The 13,680-nt window shown below is 45.2% G+C and overlaps 1 protein-coding gene across 1 annotated transcript in view; it reads left to right on the top strand.

Annotated features, from left to right (window-relative positions):
• Nucleotides 1–12,949, top strand: part of LOC140425486 (collagen alpha-6(VI) chain-like) — a 185,276-nt gene extending 172,327 nt beyond the window's left edge. Inside the window, exons 42-44 of the mRNA XM_072509804.1 lie at nucleotides 2,556–2,655; nucleotides 2,741–2,787; nucleotides 9,934–12,949. Coding sequence (XP_072365905.1) covers nucleotides 2,556–2,655; nucleotides 2,741–2,787; nucleotides 9,934–10,109 — 323 coding nt within the window. The 3' untranslated portion in view covers nucleotides 10,110–12,949. The remainder of the gene's footprint in view (nucleotides 1–2,555; nucleotides 2,656–2,740; nucleotides 2,788–9,933) is intronic.
• Nucleotides 12,950–13,680: the final 731 nt, after the last annotated feature.

Genomic DNA, 13,680 nt, shown 5'->3' on the forward strand with positions numbered 1-13,680 from the left:
CTTCCTGACCCACTCCACTTAATTTGATCAAAGTCACTATTTTGCTCTACATACTTGATATTTCTCTTGCTGCTTCTGAATTTACCCTCCCCTGAGTTCTGCCACCTCCACTTTTATTCGACTGAAGCCCCGTTCGCTGCCTCGGTTATTGATTCCACAGGAAACTGGTCCCAGCTTGGTATAAGTGGAGCCTGCCCCCACAGAGCAGCTCCTTCCTTCCCCAATACTGGGATCCAGTGGTCTATGAAACAAAATCCCTGTCTCCCGCATCACTCTTCCAGCTCTGCATTTAACTTTCTAATGCTTAGCCCAATATCATTGTGGCATCTGGCTCAAGTAACAATTGGAGGGTCTGACCTATGACCTTATGTTGAGTTCCTCAGATTCTCTCAGCAGAATTTCGGTCCTATTTTCATGTTCCACGTTTGTTTCTAAATGGGCCACAATTGGACTCTCCCCCTTCCACTTCAGGTTCCTGGTGAGGAACTTGAAGTGGAAGGGGTAGGGGTCCAATAGTGAGGAGATACCCTTAACCCTGGAACGAGACAAGGCAACACAATCTTTGGAAAGCCCAGTTGTGGCTGCAGAGGACAATACCTATCCCCTTGTCTCCTACCACTACCACATTTATTTTCACACACTGCAATTGAATGGTCTCCTCTGGCCTGAAGTTCCACGAGATGAAGACACTTACTGCTATAATTGTCCAGGATCGTGTGTCTTTCACAAACTTCCTCATGCTGCAGTTTGGTACATCATCTGCATTGACATCCCTTTCTAATCCTGTTTTCTCATATTCATTAGTATTGAAGTAGAATCTATTTCTATACTGCCCCAGTTCCTGTTCTTTTACCCTGCTCCTTCGTTATATCCTCAGATTTTTATTCAAAGAAAATTGAGCTCTTCAATGCCAGGATCTTCTATCTAGTTAATTTTGCATTTATTTCCCTTAGATAGGAATAATTAGTTCAATATAAAATTATACACTTGCCTTAACTATAAAATAACTTGACCATTTTGCAGTCGTTCTTTGGGCCCCACCACCCCTCTGACATGTTCTTCAGATTCAGATTTGTTTTTAAACAGAGACTTGCCCACATCAAAGAGAGAAAGACAATTCTACTCAGCCACTTCTACCATGCTTAGCAATATCTCCATTCAGCCACTTCTATGGTCTCTCTTCACAGCCTCATCTCCTGCACTTTACCGTCTTTCCTCACAGTCTCCCCTCACTTCCATGAAGCCCGGCTGCCTTCTTTACCCAACCTGACCTACATGTAGGCCCGGACTCGCATCAACTCCTAACTGCCCTCTGAAGTAGGTTGGACAGCATCAAAACCGTCGATAAAGAATAGGACCGTTGTGGTGAATGTATAGTGCTAATAATTCACCAGTGCATTTGTATCATGTTCTGCTGTTGTGTTATGTTGTTAACCCTGTGGGCTCCACCTATGGGCCATTGTGTGGCTTCACCCACAGGAGGATATGTTGGGACATGTACGGGCTCCGCCCATGGCTCCTCCCCTTAAGAGGAAGTATAAAGAGCAGCTGACCTGCAGGCAGTTCCCAGTATTGTACCAGTCGCAGGAGGAACTGTTCTAAGCTGATTAAAACCACGGTTTACTTCTCCTTGTGTCTTTGAGTGAATTGATGGTCGCATCAACCGTTATCACTCAAAATAGCTGAGAGTCACCTTCAGCTAGGAGTGAGCAGTAAATGCCAGAGATCATCACATTCCGGAGAATGAAAATCAAAGTTTCTACAGCAAGGGATGGAAGTGAGAATCTTTAACTCGTTTTAAATTGTCTTCAATCCAGAGCAACCAGGGGTTTGCTCCCAGTCTCTGTGTGAGCCATTGTCCTCAATATGATTGAAGTGGTGCACGCAATTGGGGTAAAAACACTTTTATATTACAACACCAGGAAACATCGGCATCTATCAAATGCAGGCACTGTGCTGGGGCTGCCAAAATCTGAAGCAGCATCATCCCTAATACTGCCCCATTGCAGAAGTACATGGGTTGGTTTATGTTTAAAATACTTTCTTTCACCCTGCTTTCTTACTTAAGGCATTGATTGGAAAGACAAATTGTCTATCTGTCCTGGCTGCTCATCCCTCTTACTACTCATGTTTTCCAATCCATCACCCGGGTGATGTACAAGGATAATTGATCACATAATGTGAATATAGAGGAGAACAGGTAAAAGTCACTCGTTGATGCCTCGGGCAACTGAATGAAGCTGCTTCATTAACGGTGACCCACATCGCTAAGTCTCTTACCTTCCTATTGATATTTAAATCATGGTTGGAGTGCTGTAAACTTTCATGACATGATTCAAAAAGAAACAATCTCCTGTCCAATTAGAACTTAAAGTTGTTGTGCATAGACCTTTTGTGAAATAGAATTTATCACTTTCTGGGTAATTTCTTAACTGCACTTTTCTCTGAATGGAGTAATTCATGGCCTCTGGAGTAAAACCTGCCTCTGGTTTTATTCTGCTGGAGACTCACTGACATGATTCCAGTAAGGAGAACATTTGTTTTTAATTTGACAGTAGGAATCAACAATTATCCACCTGCAGCTCTACAGAGGGAGTGTGAAGGACTAAAATCTCAGGGAACAGTCAAAACCAGAACTTCTGCAGATTCAGACCGGTATGTCTTATCGTCATTCACTACTAGACATTGAGCATTAATGTCAGTTTGCCCCAATGACTCATGTATGACCTCCTCATTACAGAGCGAACATCATGCAAAACATGGAAGAGTCAAAAGACAGTATTCATGGTAAGTAATTCAGAAGATCATTGGGACAGAGAAGAATGTCATTCAGCCCCTCAGACGTGCTTCGTCCTTCAACCACGGCTGGTCTGCACCTCAAACCCCTTTACCCGCCTATTCTGCGCACTCCTTGTTAGCTTTACCTCCAAAAATCAATTGATAGCTCCAATTATCCCTCAGCAATGGCATCCTTTCAGAGAGAAAGTTCCACAAATGTTTACATACATTCCAGAATGCGTTTCCTTTGATTTAGCATGACAGACTTTGAGAAATGAGTTGTATTCTAGGAAAGCTGATGTCTGAATGCACGGTTATTCTAATAATAATAATCTTTATTAGTGACGCAAGTAGGCTTACATTAAACACAACGCAATTAAGTTATTGAGAAAATCGCCTAGTCGCCACAATCCGGTGCCTGTTCGGGTACACTGAGGGAGAATTCGGAATGTCCAATTCACCGAACAAGCATGCCTTTCGGGATTTGTGGGAGGAAACTGGAGCACCCGGAGGAAACCCACGCAGACACGTTGGGAATTTGCAGACTCCACGCAGACAGTGGCCCAAGCCGGGAATCGAACCCGGGTCCCTGGTGCTGTGAAGCAACAGTGCTAACCACTGTGCTATCGTGCCCCCCTCCTTTGATTGATAAAAAAACAGGTACACTGGCTGGGATTTCCTGGGCCCAGCGTGGCAGGTTGACCAATGGCGGATGCAGCAAACCATTTAAATCTCCGTTAACTTCCCATGGGATGGGATGGAAAATCCCGTGTATGGTCTCTACACAAACAAACTGGTATATAAAAACTTCAACATTACAAATGCAGTAATGATCACTCTCCTGTGACTATAAATATTCCAAATACAATAACAATCACTCTCCTGTGAGGAAAAATGTTACAAATACAGTAATAATCCCTCTTATGTGACTACAAATGTTAACCCAGGAATATTTTATGATTTATGTTCCCTTTAGTGAAATCAAAGAATATTTTGGAATCTTTGTTACCTGACCTGAGTCCAACACTTCCTTTATGAACCATTACGGCTCAGTTGTTAGTTCTCTGGGCCAGGAGATTGTGATGCCAAAGGAATTTGTGTGCATGCCTATGACTAACATTCCAAGACAGTGCTAGGGGAGAACTGCAATGTCCGTGTGTTATCATTCAGATGGGTGCTGAAGGGATCAGGGTATAATGGTAGGATTAGTGTTCTGGAGGGTTGAGATATGCCAAAGGACTTTTTTCTCTGAATCCTTTATCTTGACACACGATCACTTTGCAACTTCTCTTCATTCTCATTATATTCATCTTTTCAATGTGACCTACCTCTTACCTCTTTCATTCTCTCCTGCCCAACTATGAACACTGAACCTACTTCTCTCTCAGCGGAGCCAGGTTTTCCTATATTTACACATGATGAAGACTTTGCTTTTGGCTTCCGTCTTAAATTCCTCACCCTTGCATCCAAATAATGTTTTTTCATTGTGACCAGCTGTTATCTAGCACTGATCCGCTTACCAGCCCCGTTTCGCACCCCAGCCCGACCGACCCAGTCCTTAGAGCCAATTCTTATCCTGAAGTTACGGATGTGACTTTCCGACTTCCCTTACCTACATTGTTCCAACATGCCAGAGGAGCTGGTTTAGCACAGTGGGCTAAACAGCTGGCTTGTAAAGCAGAACAAGGCCAGCAGCGCGGGTTCAATTCCCGTACCAGCCTCCCTGAACAGGTGCCGGAATGTGGCTTTTCACAGTAACTTCATTTGAAGCCTACTTGTGACAATAAGCGATTTTCATTTCATCCTACCAGTGCCCCACGAGTAACAGCCTGTCATCCCGAGGCTGACCCTTTTATTCCTACTCTGCTCTCTGTTTGCTAACAAGTATATTTCCCCCACTCCTATGCTCGCTAATTTTATTTATTAACCTCATGTGTGGTACCTTATCAAAAGCCCTCTGAAAATCCAAATACAGCACATCTACTGGTTCTCCTTTATCAATACTGCAAGTAACATCCTCAAAAAGCTCCACCAAGTTGTCAAACATGGTTTCCCTTTCATAAACCAATGGTGACAACCCAATTTTACTATTATTTTCTAAATGTCCAATTATCACATCCTTTAAAGTAGATTCTAACACTTTCTCGACAATTGATGTCAAACTAAAAGGTTTGAAGATCTCCATCCTTCTTAAATAATGGGTTTCCATTTGCTACTTTCCAGTCCGCTGGAGCCTTTCCAGGGTTTACAGAATTTTGAAAGGTAATCCCAAATGCATCTGCAATCTCTCCAGCCTCCTCCTTCAACACTCTAGGTTGAAGCTCATCTGGTTTAGGGGATTTATCAACCATCAATTCAGTTAACTTTTCATGTACTACCTATCCAATTAACATTGGCAAACTTTGATTCTGCACTAACCCTAAGGCAAAGCTATATTTCCAGACAAATATCCAAGAACTATCAGCATAGAACGATACAGCGCAGTACAGGCCCTTCGGCCCACGATGTTGCACCGAAACAAAAGCCATCTAACCTACACTATGCCATTATCAGCATCTTTTCACAACTCGACAATCTTCACAAAGCTCGATACGCAATGGAACTATTTTCAGATCCCACTCACAGAGCAAAGCCAATATTTTGCAGCTTTTGTTACTCATGAAGATATGTTTCAGTACCGCAAAATGCCCAAAGGATTAAGTTCATAACTTAGCAGATTCCAGAAGATTGTTTCTGCAGTCATATCACACATTGAGTGGATGCTCAAACTACTACGCAACACTATTGTCCATGAAAGGGGCAAAGCAGAACATGATCGTCAGTTATCAGCATTGCGCACCCGACTCACGCAACAGAATCTGATGCTCAACAATGGCAAATGGACATTTGTGGTATCCGTGATTGATTTTCTAGAGTACAGTGACAACAGCTGAAGTAAAGGCTCAACACGACAAAGTCAAAGTTACTCTTTGAGGCATTAAGGCATCTTGCGATATGGAAATACAACTTTAATAAAGCTGCAGAACGAGCTGGAAATGAGATCTGGAGCATGGCATTGCAAAGCACTGTAACTAAAATTCCTGTTACGCACATAGAAATTAGTGTCACCTCTGCATTGCTCTGAAATGTATAAGGTATCAACGCTTTCCATAAATTCCAAGTTGTCCAAATGCTGCTTTATATTGTTCCAAACGAACACTCATATTTTTACTCCCATGGCGGATGCACAGATTTGAGAAATTTTCTGGCTTGCCATACCCACCTCAGGGGAAAAAGTGCCCTGAATTTCAGGATCTTCATTCTGTGGAGTGGGGGGTGGGAGGAGGGGGGTTGTGAGGGGAGGTATCGGAAACAATTTTGAGGCTCCAGAATGACGAGGCAGGCAATTTAAGAGGTCCACATCGGTTCTCTAGGACTTCAACCTCTCACCCTCACCCCTCACTCCACATCACCATCAACCCACTCCCATGTCTTAGTCGTGCCAACGCATGACAACCCATGCCCTTCCACCTACTCCAATGACCCTCCTATTCCTTCCATGCCAACGGTTGGCCCCCACTAATTGACGTATACCCAGTGCTAACTTAGTGCTAGCTCGTGCCAACCCACGATCGCCCACTCATCCTCATGGCCTTTTATAACCAAATGCCATCTTAGTGCCAACACGTGCCAACCCATGCCCCCCCTCCCAACCCCTACCTTTGCCTTACACCCTGCATGATAAAATATAGTATCCACAAATGGGCAAACCTCAGGATCCAAGCAAAAATGATTTAAAAAATAATTTCTGTGTGTCTATATTGACTTCACAGCATTAAAAAATTCATGGGCAGCAGGGTGGCGCAGTGGGTTAGCCCTGCAGTCTCTGAGGTCCCAGGTTCGATCCCGGCTCTGGGTCACTGTCCGTGTGGAGGTTGTACATTCTCCCCGTGTTTGTGCGGGTTTCGCCCCCACATCTCAAAGATGTGCAAGCTAGGTGGATTGGCCACGCTAAATTGCCCCTTAATTGGAAAAAATAAATTGGGTACACTAAATTTTTTTTTAAAACAATCTCATTAATAAAGACCCATTCAATACATTAAAATCCCTTTAAGCATGCAATCCTTTATAAAAACAACCATTTGTATTCATAACCGCAAATCAATGCAACTAATCCCTTAATAACCTCTTGGAGCTTTCAATCCAACTGTGAATTTGCAGCTCCCACTGCCATTATGTTAATGTTAGGGTGTAAATTCATCCAAATAGTAATAATGCTACAACAATAGCCCTTGGAGTTAGGCCGACAAATTGTTGAAGCTGCAAGAACTGATTTTTCTCAACTCAGAGACACAAGCAGCTGTTTTGTTTTCATAAATTGGATTTAACTAACGTTCCAGCTTGATAGTTCCACAGACCATATCCACCTTTTACAAGCATTTATGTCAACTCTTAAAAAATTATAATTCACACCCTGCGGGATAAGGCTTTTGGTCCAGCAGAAATGGGTTCTGGTTGAGATTAACACTGCGTTCAAATGGCCGAGCTAGAGTAGAAATATAGGATCCATTGGTAATGTGGGTAGGGGGCGGGATTCTCCAATCTCCAACGCCGAAAGCTCGTTCGGCGATCGGCCGGAGAATCCCCATTGCTGCCGAAGTCGGGGGCAGCACCGCTTTTGCAATGCTCCATACCCTCCAAAGCGGCATACTCGCAGAGTATGGCACACACCGTATGGACGGCCTCGGCGTCATCTGAGGCCCTCCCCTGATGTCCGCCCCCGATGGGCCAAGGTGCCGACGGCGTGGGTCACTCATGCCATTTTTTGGGGGGGGAAACCTGGCGTGGCAGCTGTGGACTGAGTCCAGCGCCGCCACAGTCAGAGGGGAGCCGATCCATGGGCAGGGGTGGCGTTGGTGGGGGCTGGGGGCACTGTTGATGGGTGGTCCTGGGGTGGTGAGCCTGGTGAGCCTGGACAAAGGGGGCACTATTTGGCAGGCCAGGCCCGCACACGGCCGACGTCATGTTGCACGCCGCGGCTGCTGCAGGCCGCCACCATGCGCATGCGCGGCTACGGACCCGGCAATTCTCTGGCCGTATCAGCAGCTAGAGCCAGGGGTTCTAAGCTGCGTGCCTGCTAGCACCCCCCCCCTCCCCCCCCCCCCCCACCACCACCACCACCAAACAGAGGATCGGTGGAGGTTTTGCGCCATCTTTCCATCCGTAAAATACCACTGTTCCCACACCGGCGACTGCGCTTAGTCTCAAAATTGGAGAATCCAGCCCAGGTTCTCTATAGCCAAGGTCCAAGCACCATTTTGGATATGCCATGGAATTGCCGCAGTGCTGCAAAAATCTAGGTTTAAGTGCCACTCACTCAAAAATGCCCATCTCCCATACCTAATATCCAGTGACTCACACTGGGGCCCAGCATTTCACAACAGATCAGATTTAAAGTACTTTCCCTACACTAGTTCTCTACCTCCTATTTCTTCCCATGACTCTGGCCTGCAGTTCATCTATTGAGTCTCTCCTGACAGAGACATTGGCTGCGGGAGCCCTACTCTTTCAAACTCCTTCTCCAAGCACCTTCACCTCTGTATCATCTTCCCCACATGAAAATGCTTGTTGTCGTATATTTTTTCAGTCACCTCTCATAATCATCTAACAAAATCTTGGCATCGGCAATTTATTTTCTCCCTTTAAGATTGCAATAAAGTTAAACAGAAATGGAATGTTCTCAAAATCAAGGGGTTAAATGTTGACTCTATGTGACAGCGTAACATGGGCAATGGTGTACCTGCCATCCATGTTACATCTCTCCTGATCGAAATAAAAATTGATGTAAATTAGGCTGCCTTTTATATTGTCACATAAAGCTAAAATATAGCCACCAGAAATTATGACTAATCTTGGTCTAGTAAAGGATTTGAAAGCAAAATGGTGTGGGTATTAACTGCTTTGTGTGCTGAGTTGATGAGTCTAGTACCCAGCCCACTGTAGACCCCACTGTTTAATCACTTCCTGTTGAAATTGATTGGCAGGAAATTAACTGATGGAAAGCCTGTTCCATCGTTTCACTGCCTAAGGCAGTGAAGGCTAACATCCACCGATCTAAAACAAGCCAGTTGTACAACACTCTGAGGTGCCATGTACAATTTATTGTGCACCATTAGCCCAAGTTTATACATTGGCTAATTGGCAGCATCCGTTCATAGTAAAATGACACATGCAGATTGAAACCAGAGATTCATGACTCCTCCAGAAAATATGCAGATCAAGAGCTACATTTCCCCATAGAAACCCTTGCAGATCTAGAAGCCATTACCTTCCTATCATGAACATAAGAATCATATAGGGCAAGGAGGACACCATTCAGCTCTTTGAAGGAGTTATCCAATTTGTCCCAGCCCTGCTGTTTCCCCTTGGTGCTCAATCACAAGGTAATAAGACCGACCCATACAGATTTGATTTGCATCAGTGGAGTGAGTGGTTATCGAGTGCAGGGAGAGATTTGAAGCTGTCTTTCTCCACGGTTCTGAAAGTTAATAAAGAGCCCCTGAGAATTTTTTTCACCATTTTCTCTTAGCACTGGTTTTGGTGCTGATCAATCCTCTGAAGATGATGGACCAGAGTGCACAGGCCAGCAATTCAATGAATAATTCTGGCACCCTGGCCACTGACAATCTCCAGCACAGATCCTGCGGATTCATGAGGAGATCGCTTCATTTCTAGTGGCCAGTTTCGAACACATCATATCTCTGGTACCTGAGTTACTCCACTGGCAAACGACTCCAATCCTGGGAGCTTCAATGTTCCCAATCCTCTCACCTTCTCTTCAACCCCTCCTGTATCAATAGCCTTGCTATTGCAGACTGTAGATTTGGCCCTTACCAGGCCTTAGAGGATGTCCTGTCACGTACCGACTTCCTGGTCCTTCTTTGGTCAGAGTTGCAGCTGGACTGTACTGAGAGGGCTAAGGATTTCTAGTCCGATCACATGTCAATTAATATTTAGCATTGCATCTACTGAAACCATCCTAACTCTACAGGATGGCTGTTGGTCTGGGTGTGAGTACAGCGTACAGTGCATTTTAAAGTACGTCTTCTGTTTCTATCTCATTTCATACCAGTACACTCCACTAACTACTTACTGATTTCTCTTTTTCTGTTCCAGATGTGTGTGCATTAAATGTCGAAGAAGGAAACTGTAACAATTACAGATTAAAATGGTTCTTTAGTGCAACAAAACAAATCTGCAAAAGGTTCTGGTATGGTGGCTGCGGAGGAAACAAGAACCGATTTGACACCCGCGAGGAATGTGAAGCCTTATGTCTAAAATCTACCTTCTAAACGCTGATGCACACAAGTTGAGATTTTTGAATGTATGTCTGCAAGGAAGAAGATCTTGAACAGCAACATCGGAATAAGACAAAAACTATCTTGATTTGCATTTGCAAGTTAAAATTCAATCTTACCAAGCAATAATATTCCTCCATAGTTGTCAACATAACATTAATCACCCAGTATTAGTTGATTACTCACTGTTTCTTTCTACATTTACTCTTAGCTGTTCTATTCCATTTCGATAGTACAGTTACACTCTCCTAAACAGTTTTGAGTTCCCTTCAGATTCAACGCTTTGGCTATCTGTGTAAACAGATCAGCAAAAGAATCACAATATAGGCAAGACACATCTCTGTGTGAGAAAGAGCTATGCCCATCCTGGATCACCACTGACCTCTCCAAAGCTCACAGGGCTGGAGAAGACACCGTGATGAGGAGAAATTTCTTCAGCCAGAGAGTGGTGGGTCTGTGGAATTCATTGCCACAGAGGGCGGTGGAGGCCGGGACGTTGAGTGTCTTTAAGACAGAAGTTGATAAATTCTTGATTTCTCGAGGAATTAAGGGCTATGGAGAGAGAGCGGGCAAATGGAGTTGAAATCAGCCATGATTGAATGGTGGAGTGGACTCAATGGGCCGAATGGCCTTACTTCCACTCCTATGTCTTACGGTGATCGAGATGCTTTCAGTAGGTATTCCCACCAAAGAAAACAGTAAGTGTAGTAGAGAGTGCTGGGCTAAAAGAGATTTAACCTATTTCCATTCATTGCCCTCCAATGTCAGCAATACAGGGACTAAAACAGTCCTTAGGCCCTCGAGTTGCATATGTAAGGAGCTTAGTGCCTATTTAGGAAAACCTTCAGGGACACCTGCAAAAAGTATACAATCGGCAATCAGGTCAGTGATCTTACAGGCAGGTGTTGAGCTCGCAATGTTGCCCCTATGAGTCCTGATTACGAGATAGCAGGCTAGCGATGTTTAATCAGAAAATGTTGCCTGCTTCGTGTTTGTGGATCATTCACTTTTTTCACTTTCCTACCATAAATCACGAAAAGCTTGTGTGCATTTTTAGCAGGTAATAGGGAGGGCAAATGGTTTGTTGGTCTTTATTTCAGATGAAATGGGGTATAAAAATAGATAAGTCTTACTAAAACTATACAAGGCACTAGTTAGATCACAACTGAAATACTGTGAACGGTTTTGTCCCCTTATCTAAGGAAAGATATACTGGCATTGGAAGCAATCCAGAGAAGGTTCACTAGGTTAATCCTAGCTTTGGAGGGATTTTCTTATGAGGTAGAGAAAGATTGGGTCTGTACTCATTGGAGTTTAGAAGACTGAGAGGCGACCTTATTGAGACATATAAGATTCTCAGGGGGTTTGACAGTTTAATGCTGAGAGGTTGTTGCCCCTTGTGGGAGAGTCTATGACCAGAGGGCATTATCTCAAAGTACAGGGTCGTCCATTTAAGACAGAAATGAGGAATTTCTTCTCTCAGAGAATAGTGAATCTGTGGAATTTGTTACCGCAGAGAGCTGTGAAGGCTGGATCGTTAAGTATGTTCAAGGCTGAGATAGACATTTTTAATCAGTAAGGGAATCAAGGGTAATGGGGATAAGGTAGGTGGAGTTGGGGATGACATCAGATCAGCCATGATCTCATTGAATGGTGGAGCAGACTCGATAGGCCCAATGGCCGATTTCTGCACCTATGTCTTACAGTCACGTCTCCGTTGAGTTCATCCTGATCTCATGGATGAATTGCTTCCTCCTTCTTCCAGATCCTCAGAATCTAAGACTTCCACATTCTAGACCTCCACCTCCTGTCCCGAATTAGGTCTGTGGCCGGACTCCTCTCTCAGCCGCCTTGCTGTGGTATTCCTGGGTGTGCAATAACTCAGATTCCTCAGTGACAGCAAAGGGAAAATGATTCAACGTCGAAGTTCATGGCTCCGTATTTACTTCTCCCTCCCAAGTTTCCCACACCTCGCTTTTCTCCACACCAGAGTTTAGCCTCTTGCTCAGGCCACAATTCCTTATTCTTTCCAGGTCTGAGTAACTACTATTCAATCAATGCCCGGTTTCAGTTTCTCTAACTTCTTGTCTGCAACGGTAGCTAATTCACCACAACAACAACTATCAGATTTTGTCTTTCATCTTCATACATTCCACTTTGACACAGATCCAGTGAATCATGTGTGCAATCATAGAAACCTGACTGTGCAGAAGGAGGCCATTCGGCCCACCCCCCACCCTATCCCTGTAACCCCGCCTAACCTGCACATCTTTGGACACTAAGGGGCAATTTTAGCACAGCCAATCAACCTAACCTGCACATCTTTGGACACTAAGGGGCAATTTTAGCACAGCCAATCCACCTAACCTGCACATCTTTGGACTGTGGGAGGAAACCAAAGCACCCGGAGGACACTCAGGCTCAGAGTTTATTCAATAGAGGCACCTTGCACCTAAAGTCTGAGTGACAACATGGCCAACAAAGCCATTCCATCCATTGCCCATGTGTGATTATTCCTTACCATGGCTTGTTAAACCCCAACTTCTCCCCCTTAAGCTCCTGCCAATACAGGCAGTGTGGTGAATGTATAATTACAGATAATTCACCAGTGCACTATTATGTTATGTTATGTTATTAACCCTGTGGGCTCCACCTATGGGCCATTGTGTGGCTTCACCCACAGGGGGATATGTTGGGGCATGTACGGGCTCCGCCCATGGCTCCACCCCTTTAGAGGAAGTATAAGAGCAGCTGACCTGCGGGGCCGCCTTCAGTAATGTACCGGTCGCAGGCAGGCACAGTTCTAAGCTGATTAAAACCACGGGTTACTTCTCCATGTGTCTTCGAGTTAATCAGCTTAAAGTACTACTATGGAATCAGCCCTCAAACCTGACAGACTGGAACTCGATCCACAGGCCGCGGAAGCGAAATAAATGTTTTCACATTGGCTTTGATGCTTCAAGGCCTATCTCGCCGCGTCGTCTACGCCACCCTTCACTGATGGACAGAAGCTGAGCCTCCTCCACGCACAGGTGAGCCATCGCACTTCTGTCCAGCTCAACGAAGCCGCTTCCTATACAGAGGCCCTCGCACTACTCGAACACCTCTACGTGCGGCATATGAACGAGGTCAATGCGCGTCACGTCTTCACCACTCGCCGGGGAGTCGCTAGATGATTACGCGACCTCAAAGCCCTTGCGCGCAACTGTAATTACCAGGCCGTTACGGCCACTCAGCACATCGAGCTCGCCGTCCAAGACGTTTACGTGGCGGGGGTCCGATCGAACTATGTGAGACAGCGCCTGCTCGAAAAAGGGGCCCAGGACCTGGACGACACGGTAAAACTGGCTACCTCTCTGAAGGTTGCTTTTCAGAGCCTTACTGAGATCCTGGCCGACCACGAGACCCCCCTCGTGGGCCCAGACCAGAGACTACCCCAGGCCTGTGCCGCGCAGCCGCCCGCCCATCATGGGGGGCTACCCTGCTATTTTTGCGGCCAGACCCAACACCCCTGACTGCACTGCCCGGCCCGCAATGCGGACTGCAGCAGCTGCGGGCGAAAAGG

Source organism: Scyliorhinus torazame, chromosome 6 (assembly GCF_047496885.1).
Source record: "Scyliorhinus torazame isolate Kashiwa2021f chromosome 6, sScyTor2.1, whole genome shotgun sequence".
Lineage (NCBI taxonomy): Eukaryota > Metazoa > Chordata > Chondrichthyes > Carcharhiniformes > Scyliorhinidae > Scyliorhinus > Scyliorhinus torazame.